The sequence below is a fragment of the Sceloporus occidentalis genome, unplaced genomic scaffold (genome assembly GCF_023333645.1).
Source record: "Sceloporus occidentalis isolate IW3139 unplaced genomic scaffold, rSceOcc1.0.p SCAF_3, whole genome shotgun sequence".
NCBI classification, from domain to species: domain Eukaryota; kingdom Metazoa; phylum Chordata; class Lepidosauria; order Squamata; family Phrynosomatidae; genus Sceloporus; species Sceloporus occidentalis.
This window is the reverse complement of record NW_028316983.1, coordinates 183,113,121-183,132,659: the sequence shown is the minus strand read 5'-3', so window position 1 is coordinate 183,132,659 and position 19,539 is coordinate 183,113,121. Positions and strand designations below refer to the sequence as shown.

The 19,539-nt window shown below is 40.6% G+C and overlaps 1 protein-coding gene across 1 annotated transcript; it reads left to right on the top strand.

The window, feature by feature from the left end:
• Nucleotides 1-2,549: 2,549 nt before the first annotated feature.
• On the top strand, nt 2,550-18,799 carry LOC149317197 (gamma-soluble NSF attachment protein-like). The gene is made up of 12 exons (XM_089517024.1): nt 2,550-2,674; nt 4,697-4,764; nt 6,253-6,337; nt 7,632-7,649; nt 8,700-8,730; nt 10,381-10,490; nt 10,959-11,025; nt 12,623-12,693; nt 13,550-13,628; nt 13,883-13,962; nt 15,297-15,426; nt 16,554-18,799. Exons 1-12 carry the CDS (start codon nt 2,619-2,621, stop codon nt 16,701-16,703), a joined length of 945 nt encoding a protein of 314 aa, XP_089373150.1. The 5' UTR covers nt 2,550-2,618; the 3' UTR covers nt 16,704-18,799.
• Nucleotides 18,800-19,539: the final 740 nt, after the last annotated feature.

The window sequence follows — 19,539 nt, the reverse complement described above, 5'->3', positions numbered from 1 at the left end:
GGCTAAACATCCCCAGCTCCCTGAGTCGTTCCTCATAGGGCAAGGTTTCCAGACCTTTCACCATTTTAGTTGCCCTCCTTTGGACACGCTCAGGTTTCTCAACATCCTTTTTGAATTGTAGTTCCCAGAACTGGACACAATCTTCCAGGTGGGGCCTGACCAGAGGAGAATATAGTGGCACTGTTAATTCCCTTGATCTAGACATTATACTATTGATGCAGCCTAAAATCGCATTGGCCTTTTTAGCTGCCGCATCGCACTGTTGACTCATGTTCAACTTATGGTCTACTTGGACTCCTAGATGCCTTTCACACATAGTCTCGTTCAGCCAGATGTCCATCGTATATCATGTCGTACATTTGAAAATCAGTATGTAGAAACTCTTGTAGCACCTTTTAGAACCAGTTTATAGAGAGATCTTGCAGCACTTTTGAGAATCAGTATGTAGAGAGATCTTGTAGCACCTTTATTTCAGTTTGTCTCAAAGGTGCTACAAGCTCTCTCTGCTGTGGAGATTATCTTATGAGGGACGAGGCACCATTGTCCCATCCCTGTCCCGTCCTTCCCGCCTGATCGTGGGAAGGACTTTCACACATGACCCAGCACTGACCTGGCAGGAAACCCCTGTGAAAATGATCACGTACATCACTTTCACTCACAAGTACACTGAACCCATATTCAGCCACCCGGGAAGCGTGAGTGAAAGTGATAGCGCAAGTCACTTTCACATGAAAGCAGCCTGGTATTTGCAGTCTTTGGTAATAACAAGATAATGTGTTATTACCATGACAACTGAAAGCAATTTCGGCTGATGGCTGAAAGCGCTTTTCAACTCGCTCTAATGTGAAGTGCTTTGCGCTATCACTTTTACTCGGATCACAGATGGAGGAGCGATCTCATCCCCATGAGATAATCTCCATAGTCTCAGTGTACACTTGTTCCTCCATATTCTCTAGGGTTAAGGGCACAAGGCCCCAGTGAATATGGAAAAACCGCAAATAACAAAAACAGCATGTTTTTAACCCGAGAGGACACCTCTCTAGGAATCTCTAGGTCCTCCAGTGCAACTCTGTGGTCAGCGTCCGACAGACACTGGCCACATAACTGCACTGGAGGAGCTACAAATTGGAGTAAGAGTATTCTCTCTAGGGCGCATTACAGACGCGCCAAAGGGGCATGCTAGGGTTGAAAAGGGGTGTGTTTGGGTTGAGAAGGGGCGTCACTTCCTGATGCCTCTCAACCCTAATACGGACTGAGTCCGTACAAAATGGTGGCACCCATCCACATGGGGGGGCGCCATTTTGACGTCACGGACGCATAGCGTCCGGACGTTGCATGGCGGAAGTGATGCTGCGAGTGCGTGACTAGTGCCTTGCGGCGCCACTTCCGGAGCCCAGAAAGGAGCCCCATTTTGGGGCTTCTTTCTGGTTGCGCCCAGGAACCGCATGGTTTGGCCACTGAGGTTCCCGGACGCAGCAACCAGCGGCAGCGGCAGACCGCCCATTTTGGGCAGTCTGTAACGTGCCTAGGAATCTCTGTCTTTCAGTGCAGCTTTTCAAGTTGACCATAGAGTTGCACTGGAGCACCTAGATATTCCTAGAGAGAACATATTAATTAAATTGGTGAAGAATCAAAGCTGCAAATATGGAGGGATGAATGTAGTGATCTTCGCCTCCAGGGAAATTTCAGGCTCGATCTGTTCTAGGACCCATTTATTTGTTCTTTTTGCTGTCCATGGCATCCTCAGCACTCTTCTCCAGAACCACATTTGAAATGAATTTATCCTCTTTTTGTCCATTTTCTTAACTGTCCAGCTCTCGCATCCATACATGGCAATGGGAAAATAATAAAGATGATGATGATAACACTACTTCCAGCCAAGCTATTTTAACTGGTGTTACTCCAGTTAGTTTTCATTGTTATTATTTTGTATTAATGGGAGGGAAGGGTTTTTCAGGGACTGTTCGTTGTTATTTTCCGTGATTTCTGTAGCTGAAACTTTCCTTGCTGTTACCCGCCTCGATCCTCAATCCTCAAACCGGAGAGACAGGATGCAAACAAATATTTTATTATTATTATTTTATTAATAATAATATTTATTTATACCCTGCTCTTCAGCCATCAAAAGGCTATCAGAGCGGCTTACAAATTGTTAATTAGACATTTCCCATCTGCCCTCAGGCTTGAACGACTTTAACTTTCCTGCTCAGTTTCAGCATTAGCCCTGCTCCAAAGGAAGGAGGGCATTTGGGACAGAAATGTGGATTTATAACCCATTTCCCCCCAAATGAGTGGGATATAAATGCTTTTTAGGTCGCTGCCAACCAAATATTCCATTTTGAGGAGTGTTTGGGGAAGGGAGAGGACGCAGGAAGCGTCATGCCTCCTCCTCTCCCTTTAGAAGGAGAGGCAGCAGAGTTCATCACAACCTGCCGCCGCCATTTTGTAACGCAGAACTCAGACTCTAATCTTTGGATGCGGCGGTGGCGCCTCAGTCGCGCATGCGCACTTCTCGAAGCGAGGCGCTGGAAGCCGGGCTCCGCATTTGGCACAGTTTAGAGCCCCTCGGCTTCCCGTAGTCGCGGTTGACGTCGCGAAGACGAGTCCTGATAGGCAAAATGGCGGCGCAGAAGATCAACGAAGGCTTGGAGCACATCGCCAAAGCGGAGAAATAGTGAGCGGAGGAAGCAGGAGCTTGTCAGCCCCTTCGGGAACCGGGCGAAGGCCTCTCGGGCTTCACACTTCAGGGGATAACCCGGTTTGACATCGCTTTAAACTGCCTTGGCTCAAGACTGTGGCATCCTGGGAATTGGAGTTCCCAGAATGCCATGTCCTTGAGCCAAGGCTGTTAAAAGCGATGTCAAACCGGGTTGTTCCCTGAAAGGTGGACATGGAGGACTGGGTCCGGGAAGAGGAGGACGGGTGTGGGAGGGGGTGCGTCTTCTTCTTGTTGTTGTTGTTGTTGTTGTTGAGTGCCTATGAGTCCCTGTGTTGGGAGAAAATAAAGTAATAACAATGATGATAATAATAATAATAATAATGAGTGACCTATTTTATGTGGGGCTCTTTAGCAAGAAGGTATAAGTCATTGCAAAAGGATGTCAAGAAGATGGTTTTCTTGACTGTTATATTATGTTATATTAAGAGGATGATTTTCTTGAATGTTAAGACCATATTATATGAAAACTGAATGGGTGGCCTTGGGTAAGTCACACTCTCTCAGCCTCAGGGGAAGGCAATGACAAACCCTCCCTGAACAAATCTTGCTCAGAAAACCCCTTAGGGTCACCACAAGTTAGAAACGACTTGAAGGTATATAACAACAACAAAGGTGCATCCTAAATCTTAAGTCTTAAGCCCTGGTTTGCTTCATTCTTGTCCTTTGATGCAGGGACACCCCTCTTTCCCTTTTGGGAAGGCATCTTCCTTGGAGCTTCTTGCTAAAGCCCCACATATACGTTATATACTTAGCAACTCTCCCAATTAATCCTCCTTTTCCCCGCTGTCTATGAAATGTCCCAGTTTCTCTCTTCTCCTCCCATTTCATCCCATTGTTCATAGCTAAACTCAGTTGTGGCAAAATGAGTTCAAAGTGCGAGTGTAGCTTGAGCTCATTCAAAAGGGGAGCCTTGTCTTGCCCAGTCGTTCCAGCCAAAAACAAACTGCTGCAGCCTCTCCTAGACTTTGTGTTTTTCCTATCTAATAGCTTTTGCTTTCCCGAGCACACTTTTCATTGCAAAATGCCGGAGGGTACATATGCACAGAGGGGGGACTTTTCCATAATTGATGTTTATACATGGCTGTAAAAAGACATGTTTTTATATGGCTGCTAAATGCTTACTTTTCAAGTCCCCCCAGTGGCTATGAAATTAGTTCACATTAGTGTTGCATGTTTTGTGTTATTTTAAGCAGAGTTATACCAGTGGACCCTCTGGCCCTGTGTTGGCAGCAGCTGTCCAGTAAAAGTTAATGCGTTCTACTTGACATCATCTCAGATAGTGATGGCAGGGATTGAAACAGGGAGCAAATGTTAGCGTCTGCTCTGCCACCAACCAGCAACTTGAAGATAAGAGACAATTTCGTTAAAGCCTGTGCTTGAAGTAGACATGTTTTTTCCTCTGCTGTAGAGAATCAGAAAGATGCACTCTAACTTTTCTGACACCAGTTTGAGTGTTGGGCTACAACTTTGGAGTCCAGGTTTTGATTCCCTGCTTGTCCATGACACTTGGCCAAGTCACATGCTCTCAGCCTCAAGGGAAGACAATGGGCCTGAAGAGACAGGCCAAAATAAAACTGCTTCGGGTCACTTTGGAGGTATGCTTTTTAAACAACGCATGCATCTTAAGAGGCCAGATGCTGCACCAAAGCTGTGCTCCAGTCGACTAGCGCATGCCTTTGGCACGGCATCTGGCCTCTTAGGACACATGCATCATTTCAACAGCATACCTCCAAAGTGACCCGAAGCACCTTTATTTTGGCCTGTCTGTATGGGCCCAATGGCACAACCTCTTCTGAACAAATCTTGCAAAAAAAGCCCCTATGATAGTTTTGCCTTCAGGTCGCCATAAGTTGGAAATGACTTAACAGCAACAGCAACAAGAAGAGTTTAATTGGCTGATGATAGCAATCAGCTTTTGTTTTAAATTGCCAAGTTTGTTATTTTTTTATTAATTGCTTGGCTTATTTTGTATTTCAGTTTGAAGACCGGATTATTGAAATGGAAGCCAGACTATGATAGTGCAGCTACTGAATATTCAAAGGCAGGTATGTTCTTTAAAATAACTGGACTTTAATTTTTCTATCTGAAATATGGTTTATCACTTTCTTCTTTAATTAATTTTTGTGTATCAGCAGTTAAAGCAGTTTGTGGTCCAACCTAGTGAACATCCTCTGACTCACACTGCTATGTTCTAGTTATTACTTCTTGATGTTAAAATAGTTGTATCCTACCCTATGTCACAAGATCTTAGGGTGGTATGCAAAGCCAAATCAAGACAAACAAGTTAAAACAGATACAGAAAAAATAATTAAAATAGAGCATGTAAAAGTATATTAAACATATAAATAAGTTAAAACAATGTACAGCTGTGCACATAAGCATTTTGAATTAAATCAGCTAGGTCCAAAGGCTTTAGACATGTTTTTACATGGCCTCTGAGGAAGGGCCCCCTCCCATATCCTCCCATAATGTACTTAATTCACTATTAAGACTCAAAAGGGGGCCTGCTCAGCACCTCAATTCTTGGGCAAGCATGCATAGAGAGAGGAGATCGTTTAAGTACTGAGGTTGAAAGCTAGGTAATGCTTTTAATGTCATCAGAACTCCGACCAGAAGCATATTGTCATCCAGTGTAGTGTTTTTTAAGACTCGTATTACATAATGCTGATGTTTTTCACTGAAATTCTTCACTTACAAATAGCTGAGCAGCAAACTCACATGCCTATCTGTCTCTTCAGTTGTTTTATGTCTGCTTATACTGCTTCAGGCTGGAGACTATTGGCTTCCAGCGTGCTTTTTTATGATTGCAAAAATGTGTCTCAGTGTGTTCTGTATAATTTACTGTAAGTAAGTGTGCATAAGGATTATAAACCAGAAAACTGTAAGATTTTTATTCTAAAATCTGATTGCTTCTAAGACTTGTATCATCTGTCATCATCTAACAAAGACATAGCATTCATTTATGAATGGGATAATAATCAAATTCAGGGAATTTGAGAGAAAACCCGTTTGCACAAGGTTCAAATCCCCACTCACCCATGAATCTAACTGGATGATTTTGGACTAGTCACATGCTCTCAGCTGTACTTAACTGAAAGAGCTATTGTGAGTCTTAAAAGAGGTGGGATCAAACCTTTGTTGCTCTGAAAGTGCCTGTGTTAAAAGGCAATATCTTGTGTGTATCCTTGACAAAACTGGGGTTGTACCTCAGACACATCATGAGAAGGCACGACTCATTGGAAAAAACAATAATGCTAGGAAAGGTAGAGGAAAGCAGAAAGAGAGGAAGACCACATGCTAGATGGATGGATTCTATTAGGGAGGTTATGGGTGTGAATTTACAGGAACTAAGCAGAGCAATGGAGGACAGGAAGTCTTGGAGATGTCTCATTCACAGAGTCGCCATGGGTTGAAGTTGACTCCAGGGCAGTTAGTTACTCATCCGTGTGAGAAATATTACTGAGATTTAGAATACTCATTATGTGCCCAATACTAAATGCATTTTCATATTTCTTCTTCTTTTCTTTTTGCAGCTGTTGCTTTTAAAAATGCCAAACAATTTGATCAAGCAAAAGAAGCATACTACAGAGAAGCCATCTCTCATGAACACAATAAAGCGTATCTTTTCATTTAATGTAGCCTCTCTCTTAAGTTTGAAAAAGTTGGAGCTGGGTTGATACTATTCCTTTGCCTGTTCAAACATAGAACAATTGTATTCGCTCTTTCTTAGAACTTGTTTAGTAGAGAATTAACGGTCAAGAGTTATTTGTACATGAGCAGTGGTATTGCTTCCAAATGGAGTCTGAGAAGTCTGTCCTCAAGTTTTGTAATCGTTGAGTTTAAAAATATGTACTCAGTGCATTTCAGTTGTGTCTTCAGTAATTCTGGAAGGCTATTTTTTTAAAAAATGAGCATACAAAACAGGCAGTGTTTGTAGGCTCTGTTTCAGCACTTGGGCTTTATTGCAGTGTCTTTGGCAAACCTGAAGGCAGGAAATGTGTGCTTAGCAATGGAGAAGACTAGTGTGATTCTCCTATTTTACTGTACATGCATACTGGCCATTTGCCCCTTAAAGTACTGTGCATGTTCAATGACAGCTTCATTTCTATGTTTGGGTGGATTTTAAATGGATTTTAGCAATTGCTATCAAGATTTTAACCAAATCATATAGCTTTATAATAAAACTATTGCTATCATATTTATGAGGTCCTTTGTAAACTCCCGATTCAAAACAGGGTGATGTGGAGAGGAGCCTGGGATCTTGAAGGCTATACTGGTGCTGGCAAATCTTCCAGTACCTGGCCCAAAAGACTGCATGCTCATTGCCTGAAAGTTGGCCACCACATGACCAGTTGATCAGAGTATCTATCAGTGTGGTGGTGTACAATAGTTGTTTTCTGATCAGTAGAGGGACTTCCTACGTAGATAAAATTGCAGATCTTTCAGGTATTTGTTGGGAAGTTTTCAAGCTTTTACTCTATTTTCCACATGACATAACAACACTATTATAACAGCTTCTTGAAATATGAACTAGTGAGGCTTTGGACTTTTCAAAAACTGTCTTATCACAAAGAGTAGTGTCCTTATGATTTTAGCAAAACAGACTCCATGGTCAGAATGGATTTCCTAATTCCATTCTAGGATGTCCCCATGGAGAGGAGAAATACGCATGTAAATATATCTTAGGACATTTTTTCCTGCAGTTAGTTTTGATCTATTTTCCTTTATTGAGCTCATTACAAAAATATTTTAATGAGTGACTTTTTAAATTATTTTTTGCGGGGGAGAGGGTCTGTGTATAAATATAAACCTGTGCAACAGGTCTTTCAGTATGAACTGTTTAAAACCATAAAAATTGAACTTAGGAAGACATTATAGCTTGTGTCCTTGACTCAAAATAACTTGTATCCAGTCTTTTCCATGCTGCAAAGTAAGTCTGAATGCCACTTTAATTTATCAAGTTTGAGGGTATCTATATAAGTTTTAACTGTTGTTGAGAAAGGTAAAATACTCCCCTGCGTGTTCAGGGAAATAATGACTTGGCTTCACTTTAGAGTTGTAAATAATATTTATAAGCATTGTCTTCCTTGCAAGAAAGAATACCTCAATCCATCCCAATGTTTCAAACGTTTTTCCACATTTTTTTATTACTGTATATATTCACGTATAAGTAGAAATTTTAGTCAAAACATTTGCCCCAAAAACCTGAGTTGGCTTATCCATAGGTCAGTGTAAGTCCTGTACTTGAACTCTTCTTAAAAAAAGGAACCAACCCCTGGGGAAAGGCAAGAGAGTAATCTGTCCTGAAAGCCCTCCCTTGCCCCTGCCCCTATTCTCTCATCCATCCAGCCTTTAGTGTGAACACCAATAGTTATGTCTGCTGGAATTTTATAAGCTGTTCAGCATTGTTTTTCCTTGCTTCATCCTTTTGATCATTGTTACATGCCCCTAGGTTTTACCCTCAACTTGTCCATGGATCATATCAAAATCTATACTTTTGGCCATATAACCTTCTCTCGACTTATATGAGGTCAACTTATAGTCTAGCACATACAGTTTGATTGTATTTTGGGAGTTATTTGCAAAAAATGTTTGCACAAAAATTACATTTTGCACAAAGTGTAGGAATTTTTACCAAAAGAAAAGCCAAAATTTGGAGAATTTGCTTGTACATTTTGACGTTAGGATTGACTTGCCCAATGCAACAATATTTACTTTAAAAAGACATCTTATTGTGAACATTAATTTTCCCTGCTTATGAACATGATTTTCCCTGCTTAGGGCTTCTTTCTTGTTCCTGTATGCATTGCTGATAAGGATTTTCAAATCAAATGGCAACATATTTATGCAGTAAATACATTGGGACTTCCTTATTTAAGCATCCACAGATGACAAGCCTCCATTATCCCCAATGATGGCTGCATGTACATCACACCACCATTACAGAGAATAGTAACCTGGTTTTTGTTTTCTTTTCCAGGGCTTATGAACAAGCTGGTATGATGCTAAAGGTGTGTGCTTGTTTATTCAGATTCCATATATAAAGGTATTTGGTTACAAATATTGTGGTTTTATACTTTGTAAGTTTCACTTTGTAGTCTAATATTTATTTATTTGAGTTATTCTGGTGGGGTACAGACCGCACAAAATGGGCGGCCTGCAGCGGCCCCTTTCTGCACCAGATTGGGGGCAGGGCAGCCTCACCGGCAGACCAGAGGCCCCAACCCGGCGCGTTCCCAGGTCACGGAGAAGCGGCAAAATGCCGCTTCTCCATGGCCTGGAAAGAGGTGCCCATGGGGCTTCATGCCTCCAGACATCCCAACAGGCGCGGCAAAGAGGAGAAAGGGGCCGCCCAGCCCCTTTCTCCTTTGCGTCGCTGGGGTGGTCATGTAGGAGCCACAGCAGCGATGCGCGTGCGCAAAAGGAGCTCCATTTCAGAGGTCCTTCCCACAATGCTGAAAGGGTGCCCCAAGTGCCCTGCAGCATCGTGGTGGCGTCACGCATGCGCAAGTCTGTGTGGAGGTGACGCGTGTGTGACACCATCATTGCGCAGTGTGTGGACGGTGCGCTTCCAAAATGGTGCCATCCATACGAACTAGGGCTGGGAAGCGTACGGTTACCGCGTGCTCCCCAGCCCTAGTTTTTGCCTAAGGACAGCACTTCTGCGGCATCTGTATCGGGCCATTGTGTCTTCCTCCCAGAACTGGAGATCAGAACTACTCACAGTTTTTTTTAAGCAAGTGAAAGTAACAGCAGATTAAAAATAGGCAAAAGAGTGACGTTTAAGCATAATGTTAAAAATTATAAGCAAATACGTTCTGTGTCTAAATTTTTCTGTTGAATTGTGAAATTGCTATTTTAAATCCACTGTATTTAGGCTTACAGTTACTCTAGGGAGCTGCATTATTTAAATATTTTAAAATTACACTTTACTAATTTATCACATTTTTCTGTTATCTGTCCAGATTGGCTATTGTTTGGACACCTTTGGATTTTACCAAGAGTGGTATAGTGGTTTGACTTTTGGAATAGGACACTGGAGACCAGGATTAAAATGCTTTTTGACCATGGAAACCTGCTGAATGGCCTTGGGCAAGTCACACATTCTCTCAGGCTCAGGAAGGCAAACCCTTTGAACAAAGCTTGCCCCCCCCCCACCCCGCCCCTGCAAATGATAGCTTCACCTTAGGGTCTCCATTCATTCTTGAAGGCATGAAATATTAATAACACTGAATTACACTTAACCTGATTCATGTGCCAGTAGAGATACATTTTTTTGTAGACATATAATTATAATCAATATTCAGGCTCAAACTGAAGTACTCTTAACAGCTTGACTCTGAACATACATTCTTAAAAGGAGGGGAACCTTCTAATTTTAAAGGAAAAATGTTTCCTGGTACTGATATAGTTTGGAACTAAGCTATACCTAAAAGGTCAAATCTATACTAGATTATTACTTTGATAAATTTAAAAGGAAAAAGGACACGAATTAACCTATTAAATAAGTAAAGTTTTATCATATTAGATGAATCATATATACATATTTATCATTTAATGATTGTAAGCACCTACAGAACCAGTACAAATCAACCAAAGAAAAGCTTTCTTATCACCTCAATTCTTCCTCGTCAAACAGGGCCTCTTCCTTTCTCCTTTAGGAAATGCAGCAACACCATGATGCTGTGGAATTGATTCAGAAAGCCAGTATGATGTACCTGGAGAATGGAACACCTGATACAGCAGCTATTGCCCTAGATCGTGCTGGGAAGTACGTTTGTTATGTAAAACCTTTGGTGGTGGTGTTTTTTTTTAAAAAAAATCTGGAATAGAAGTTCAGTTCCTCTAGGTTTATTTATTTATCCTGTAAGACATTTCTTTATCATCTCCCAGAAGTGCTGTCTTTTAAAAATAGTTGTCTTTTTAAAACTATTAATTTAATTCAGGAGTGGAGATTTTGAGATCCTCCAGGGACCTAATTTTACATTTCAGAAGTACTCAAGCAATATTGGAAGGAAGGCAGAATATAAAATAAATAAGTTTAGTCTCATGGCTACAGAGATTTGTGCCTTTGTTGTGAAGGCACCAGGTAAGAACAAAGAATAAGGGAAACAAATGGGCCTGTCTACTCTTCATTCTGGTCCTAGCCATTGCTGGATGTGACCCAAGTAGATTGTTGTCCTCAACAGTTACTCACCATCTTTGCTCTAAATAAAAGTGTTGATGATTTTTATTTCAGGGTGATTGAAAATATAAATCCAGACAAGGCTATTCAGCTGTATCAGCAAACAGCAGCAGTATTTGAGGTAAGTCTTCTGAAATCGTAATGTATGTTCCAGAGACATACAACATTACTGAAGTTAGCAGAAAATAATGTTTAAAATAGGTACAGTTAGGCCATATTGCAGAAGAATGAAACTGCAGGTGTACATCAGTATTTTAAGTATGTCGTTAAGCAAGTGTGTTCCTGTCACATGGTCTCCTACTGGCATTCTTGAGTGGATTGACTGGCATCACTAAAATCACCTTTACATCATTCCTAACACTTCCATCATTAAGAGCTGTTTGCTTTGCATAGTGCAAGCGAGCTACAGGTATAGGTAGTAAAACCTGCAGTTTCTCATTTCTTCCAAATAAGCTGTGATTATCTATAAAAATATTTTAAAATAGGGTGGGAATTGTGGAGCACACAAGCTGCATATGTTCCCCCCGCCCGCATTTCCTGATTGTAGACTTTCAGTTTTTCCCAGTCTTCCAGAAAAAAGCCCCCATATCAGTTGGGCTTTCCCAGCTCGCCTGCCCCTCTGGTGTGCTGCTGAGTCTCTCCTACCACCTCTTTCTTTGTCAACTTTTCCCTTCACCACCCCACATTCTCCCTTCTACCCGGATGCTGCTGCTATGCTCTTATCCTCTGTAGCCCTCCCACTTCCTCAAAAGAAAGAGGGACGGAAGAAAGGAGAAAAAGAAAAGGAAGCTTGCTGCTCCTGCTCATGGCACCTGGCTCTCTATAGAGCTGTTTTCTTCTCGCTTGTGGGTCTTTGAGCTTCTTCAGAGTTGACTAAGGAAATTGCATAGGCTATATGATTGAAGACCGATGCAGGAAGCAGATGGTTCTGTTAGCAGCTGGAAAGAGGACATCAGTTCAGAAGAGAAGAAGGAGGGGAGAGGGAAAAGGGGAAATGTGAAAGAACCTATAAAACCCTAAATGGCTTGGGCCCAGGGTACTTGGAGGACCGCCTCTCCCCATACAATCCGCCCCGCACACTCAGAACATCTGGGACCAATTTGTTAGAGGTCCCTAAATCCCATTTGGTGAGGACCTCACAGAGGGCTTTCACTATCGCCGCCCCCTCGTGGAATAAGCTCCCTGTAGAGCTCCGTTCCTCTGCATCTTTAGTTTCTTTTAAGAAACAATTAAAAACGCATCTATTCCAGTTGGCTTTTTCACTTTAGGTAATAGTGTTTTTTCTCTGCTCCTTGCCCTCTGTTTTTCGACCCCGGATTAGTGCAATATATTGTCTTTTTCTTGCCCCTACTGAATTGTGATTTGTATAGATTCCCATTCCTACCCCTAGTAATGATGTTTTTAAACTTTTTATATTGTGATGTTTTACTTGTATTTTATCATTTCTTGTCTTGTAAGCCGCCTTGATCATGCAATTGGAAAGGCGGGATATAAATAAAAATTATTATTATTATTATTATTATGGAAATTTGTGTGTGTGTATGTGTGTGTGTGTGTAAGTCAGAGGTAGTAGTGCAGCCGGTGTAGTTGTGGATTCCTGAAAATGGCACTCTTTCCCCTGGCACATGTCTACTCCTGGTTTAAAACAATGCAGTTGAAGTTGCTTCACAGTTAAGTCATTAATGTTTATATATGCCTATGATTCCCTTCTTTTCCAGAATGAAGAACGTTTACGACAGGCAGTTGAAATGTATGGAAAAGCTTCAAGACTTTTAGTCAAAGGTCGTAGGTGTGCATCTTATTGCTACCTTTTTTTTAAAAAATGAAATCTTTCTGAAGATGTTACTGATTGATGTGGCTTTTGCATAATAGACACACAGCTACTATTGACTACTTGCATGTTATCCTGATGATATCCTGGATATTCTTCCAGAAAGCCGTTTTCCAGAATATAAACTGTGAAGTTACACTACTGGGACTTTCAACTCCCTCCCACCTTGTCTCCCTCTTCCACATGATGCACACACAGGGCTGTTTGCACATTCTGATCCCCTCCCCCCCCCCCCCCCCAATTTTCAGTGTGGTTTGGCACCCATATAGCTATATTAGAAATGGTCACCCAACTTCATAGAATCATAGAGTTGGAAGAGACCGCACGGGCCATCCAGTCCAACCCCTTGGCATGCAGGAAATTCAAATCAAAGCATCCCCAGTAGATCGCAATCTAGCCTCTGCTTAAAAACCGCCAAGGAAGGAGACTCCACTACACTCCAAGGGAGTGTGTTCCACTGTCGAACAGCCCTTACTGTCAGGACGTTCTTCCTAATGTTGAGGTGGAATCTCTTTTCCTGGAACTTACATCCATTGTTCCGGGTCCTGTTCTCTGGAGCAGCAGAAAACAAGCTTGCTCCCTCCTCAATATGACATCTTACTTTTTTACAGTTATATTCATGGGCCTTTTGAAACAAATGGTTCTTGGTTTGGTGCCTTCAGTGCAGGATCACTGTAGTTGCAAGCATGGAACCTATTACTATATATTTGTGTTGTTAAGCTGTCTGAAATTGGACATTCAGTTGCATTAGTTGTTGTTCCTGTTCCTACTGCTTACGTTAAATGAACATTCCCTTTTCCTTCTTGTCTTCCAGGCTAGATGAGGCAGCAGTATCTCTGCAGAAAGAAAAAAGTATTTATAAAGATATTGAAAACTATCCAACATGTTACAAGGTATAAATTCTACTGGTTTCTACCTGCTCCCCAGTTTCTAGAAAGAAAAACTTAATTTTCTTTTCAGTTAATTTAATTTGTGGGCTTATTCTGCTTGACTGATATCTAATGAATTATGGCCTAGAAAGCATTATATCTCCTCTGATGGTATACTTGCTGTCTTGGAAGCTTTACAGTGGGTTATCCCTCTGTTTTTGTTCTTTTGAAATACTATTTTATTATTGCAGAATAATTATTCTTTCTTTTTGTTTTAGAAAACTATTGCTCAGGTCTTAGTTCATCTTCACAGAAATGACTATGTTGCTGCAGAAAAATGTGTCAGGGAGAGCTGTAGGTAAGTCACTTGCCTGATAGGTTTTTAATGTAAAAATATGGTACTATTCCATGTCATATCAGCAATTTGAATACCTTTGTATTTCTGCACTTTGCATGTAATTGCTAGGTTAAGTGTTAAATGCTGGGTTAGCTAAGTTGTCACAGTTTTGAGAAATACACTGCTTGCTGCTTATAAAACAGCCATTCCAACTGGTATGCTGCAGATGTGCTGAATTACAGTTCCCATCATCCAACATAACTGGAAAGCACCAGGTTAGGGAAGGATTCAGATTTGCGTCATGTGTCTTATCATCAAGTTTTGCACACCTATAATTGTCAGGTTGTATTACCGTATATACTTGTGCCTAAGTCAAATAAAGCATAATAATAATAATAGGTCAAAAAATGGATCCAAAAAACCTAGGCCGACTTATACAGGGGCCAATATGGTACTTCAACCCGACTTGCTCCCCAGTCAAGTTGCCTCCACAAGGGACAGTCCAGCTGGGAAGATGCTGGGGAGTGCAATCAATCGCCCTAGAGCCTCTTCCTAGCTAGGCTTTCTCCCCGGGAGGAAGCCCAGTTGGGAAGAAGCTGGGGAGGGTGACCAAATGCTCTGCAGCCTCTTCCTAGCTGGCTCCATACCCGGGAGAAACACCAGCTGGGAAGATGCTGGGGAGGGTGACTGATAGCCCTGCATCCTCTCCCCAACTGGGCTCCCTCGACTTATCCACGGGTCATATAAAAACCCAGAATTTTGGCCCCAAAGTTGACCTCGACTTATACATGAAGTTGACTTATAGTCAAGTGTATATAGTACTGTCTAGGAAATTGAGCTGAAGGCATCCAATTTATTTTTAATTTTTTAAAAGCAATATCTAGGCTACCTATTGTTTAAAATATCTGTGTACAGTAAAAACAATAAAGCAATAATATATAAAGTCATAATTAGGAGTTACATGAAACAACCAAGCTGGTAATAAACATTAACAGAACCAATAAAGACAATATTTAAAATAATTCATGTTACATACTGGAATGTCTGTGCAAATGAGGGTGCCACAGCTTGTACTGGATGTCTTCATTGGGGAAAACATCTTGTAGTGAGGCTGTTGCAGTAGAAATGACTGTTTCTGGTCATCAGTCATCTAATTTCAATGAGTGAGACCCGGAGGAGGGCCCTTAGGTGATGAATTCAGGATCTACGTAGTATCATGTAATATGAAACCGTCTTTCAGATCCCCGGGTCTTAAGCATATGTGTGTGTGTTCCATTTCCTTACTTTTACCCTGTCTGAAATTTTGGTTTGTTAACTTGGAGGGGCTTTTTTAAATGAAGTTTCAATTGCTTCAGCATACCAGGCTTCAGGGAAAGTGAGGACTGCGCAGCATTGGAACAGTTACTAGAAGGGTATGATCAGCAAGACCAGGACCAAGTATCAGATGTATGCAATTCACCACTCTTTAAATACATGGACAATGAAGTAAGTTGTTCTGCAAGCATGTGTGTGTGTGTGTGTGTGTTTGAGTAGGAAAATGTAATTGGGGACTGACGTATTGAAATCATGAATTAAGTTCTACTGTGTAAGTGAAAAACTGAGTCAGTAGTTGGGATTGGAGAACAAAAAGAGCACTTTTTAATTTGTATAGGTAAATAAGGTTCCTACTGTGTTCAGTTCTTGGAGCCAAGATGTTATATGTGGTTGTAATTGTTAGCTTAAATGTACACTTATTTTATTAGCTAACAAGCTATTATTAACTATTGCAGAATCTTAAGATGTGGGGAAAACTGTGGTTGAATGTTACCTGCAGTTATATTAGGTTTATGTGGTAATTCAAGGCTGTGTTTGGATGTTTAAATTTTAACCTAATCTGAAACAAATCTGCTGTAGTTGCTTTGCATATCCATTTGAAGGAGTTATAAAAAAAAACCAAGAAAGTGCAACCATAGTTTTTTGTGGGTTTTTCGGGCTATGTGGACATGTTCTGGAAGTCTTTATTCCTGACGTTTCTAGCTGGCATTCTCCCCCCCCCCCCAAAAAAAAAAAAAAAAAAACTATGGATGCTGGCCGTGAAAGCCTTCGACTTCACAAACTGCAACCATTGCTTTCTCTTATTCTGAACTGAAAAACCATCGTTAATGGTTTCCAAAGTGGCTGTAGGTTGGAAGTTCTCTTCCATATATTTGCTTGTTATAAAGCCATTCACTATAGTTCCATTACTGACACTCCCATGAGCTGAGAGTTTCTCCCTCAGGGAACAGAACTCTTCTCATGGTTCTCAGAACTGAATCTTTACATTCTGTCCACCTTTTTTGATGGCAGTTGAATATTTAGTTTTAAAAAAAGGTCTTCTGTTGCAAACTACCATTTCAAGAATAATTACACAAGTTCTTCTTGTTGTTCTATATTGAGTCCACCTAAGGTCAGTAATGATGGACACTTGCTTGGGCAAATCAGGTGTTTTTGGACAGAGTGTAATAGTGTAATGCTGACACTGAACAGGTTGCTATTATGGCAAATTATTACATTGATTTAAACGTTTACATGGATAATATACTCAGAATGTGCCCTTAAACATGCAGACATCTTACTCTTCCTGTTTTTACCAGTATGCAAAGCTTGGTCTCTCATTGGCTGTCCCAGGAGGAGGTATAAAGAAGAAATCCCCAGTTACTCCACAGGGCAAAGCAGATGGCAAAGCCGTACCTGGCGCTCCTGGAAATGAGGATGATGATGATTATGCAGGTGGACTGTGCTAACTCCAGTTAACTGTGCTCTCAGATATCAGTGTGGCCACTGAGCAATTCCAAATGCATCCAAATTATATTTTGTTGCAGCTATCAAATTGGAAAGAGTATAATGACTTGCCATCTTTTAAGGTACTTGTATAAAAATGCATGGCTGTAAACCTGTATCTCTGGGCTACAGTCTTAAATCTTATGTCTTTTCAGTGTATCTGCTTTAATGAAAAATTTGAGTACTGTAGTCTCTCTCTGAAAAGGAAGTATGTTTGGAGGACGGTATTTATTTTCAGTATTTCTTTCAAAATGTCTCTAGTTTCATGGCCCATTCTTTTATGCTCCAGTGTCTTTGATGGCCCTGCACAAGGTTGGAGTTTGAGGAGGAAAGTTCTGAATCCTACGGAGTTGTGAATTATTGCTGCTGTTACATATTAAACAAAATCACTAAAATATTGACAGCACCTTAAACTATGATGGCTATCCTTACTCCCACTGAGGAGACTCATATGAAACATATGTGCTTGTATGCAAGCATATCTGTAATATGTATAGGAAGTCTGTGGTCAGTACCAAAAAATATAGGTTTTTGGATGTTTTTAAAAAGAAAAATGTTGTTACTATTTATCCATGTAACATTGGTGTGAATAAAAAGAAGAAAACTGATTCCCTTTTGGATATTGAAAAATGTTAGCTGTGAAATCGTTTCACTTTATTCTATAAAATGAGAATTCAAAACATTTGTGTACAAATAGTGGCAAATTATTTGTCCTTTCTGGTAACAAAGCAGAATTCCAGGAATAAGAATAAGGTACATTTACTTTCAATCCAGGCTGGCACCTTTCAGTACTTGTACGTACATTTGACTCTTCTTTGTAGATATAAAGAGAATTTTTTCCAGAGTGTCTGGAGTCTAGTATAAAGCTGTAAAAATCTTCCTGTTTCTCTCCACTCTTTGCTGCAGTTTTTCTAGTCAGGTCAATTTAGGCAATTGTTAACTGGTTGATAACTTCAGGTTGGTATAATGATAAAGCTAAAGACAGGAGCTGAAAATACAGGTTTACTGTCTATAATCTGTATATGTGAGAAGCCTGTCACCTATACATGTAAGGTAGCTTTGATAATGTCTCCTCAACTGATCTTGGTAATGCATTAGTAATAAAACTCTTGGAGAACATTGTGCTTCATGAACTCTTAAATTGTCCTGGGCCATATCATCGCAGCAGAAGGATCATGAAATGTAATAATTAACATTCCTACTAGTTTTGTATTGTGAGAATGAATTAACTTCAAGAACATCCTTTTGTGTTAAATGAACTACCATAGGCTAACATTTACATTTATCAATGAAGATACTGTTGTGTTTGTCTAGTATGTAGCACATTCAGTAAGAACAGGCTTATTTCTACAACATACTGTTTTGTGTTTTGTTCAATAAGACTGTAGGCCCTTTAAATTCCATGTTCAGAATAAGTTAGGTACCCACTGTGTGTAAGAGTTGATCTGGGCCCAGGTTTAAAGTTCCCTGTTTTCACAATATGCAGAAACTCTAGGGTTATAAAATATCTTTTAAACACTGGATCCTAGTAATGCTTCCAAGACTGAAATTTGTGAAGGTGGGTGTAGCTTAAACTGAGCAATATCCTTTTTACCTCCTGGCCTTTGTTTCAGGTGATTAAAATATAATAAATATAGTACCTTTATTAAATGTTAACTTCTAATCTGCACTTTCTGAATAAAATGTGTTTAGTGTTTAATGTCTAAGGCACACTGCACACTTCTTTTGACAAAGAGAGAAATGCAACAAGAAGGAAAATTTGGGAAAATAATGCCAAACTTTTAAGAGCCAAAATAGAACTTGGCTTGCATGTATGCTAACATATATTATGAAGGTAAACAACTATATTAAATATGATTTGTCTGTACAGCCAGGTGTGTGTAAACTGTGTTTTATGCAATGTGAACCTGTGTTTTAATTGTAATTCTGCACAGCCTAAATGTGGGTTATAATAATACCACGAAAGAAATGTTGTAATTGCCATATGCTGCAGCTTCTCAGAAAACAATCCCTGTATTTTGCCTGTAAAACAAAAATAAAGCTTTAAATTGTGAATTTCTTCATGGTAGTTGTGACTAGCTTGATCTGCTTGCATGCTCAGACCTCATTATTGAACATAAGCGAGTTGGGAATTTGCTTGTGCTTGTTGACAACATCAGCTACCCTAGCACTGAAGATTACGTACTTGGTTTATGTCTTGTAAGTGAGAATTTAAGGTCAGTAATATGAATATTGAGTGTCATTAGCAGGGCCAAGGATTTCTGAACTGTTTCTAGAATCGTAGAGTTGGAAGAGGCCTCATGGGCCATGTAATCCAACCCCCCTGCTAAATGCAAAATCTCCTGCTAAAGCATCCCCAGCCAGTAGCTGCCTAGCCCTTTTTGAAGACATCCAGAGAAGAAGGCCCTGCCACCTCACTAGGCAACTGGTTCCATTGTGGAGTTGCTCTTACTGTAAAGTAGGCCCTTTTAACATTCAGTTGAAATTGATTCACCTGTAACTTAACTGTTACATGTGACCCTATTCTCTAGGGCAGCAGAGAACAGACATGTAAAGAGTCCATGTCAGCCCTCAGTCTTCTCACCAAGCTGAATGTGCCCATCTCCTTCAAACTTTCCTCATATGTTCTGTTAGGGATGATGGGAGTTGCAGCGCTTCTCTTGGCTTTCACTCTCACCCCCCTGGTCAGCGGAAGAACAACCAGTTTGACCAGTAGCTCTGAGAATTGGCTGAAGATGTCTTCCAATCTTCTCTGGAGTCTGCTGTCTCTTGTTTAGCTCTCAAGACACCAGTCAACAC

What these genes read in the sequence shown, in the direction of transcription:
- LOC149317197 (XM_089517024.1), top strand. Translation starts at nt 2,619, where the DNA reads ATGGCGGCGCAGAAGATCAACGAAGGCTTGGAGCACATCGCCAAAGCG. An exon ending in GCCCTAGATCGTGCTGGGAA is followed by an intron (nt 10,491 to 10,958) that starts GTACGTTTGTTA and finishes TTTTTATTTCAG; the next exon opens with GGTGATTGAAAATATAAATC. An exon ending in AAACAGCAGCAGTATTTGAG is followed by an intron (nt 11,026 to 12,622) that starts GTAAGTCTTCTG and finishes CTTCTTTTCCAG; the next exon opens with AATGAAGAACGTTTACGACA.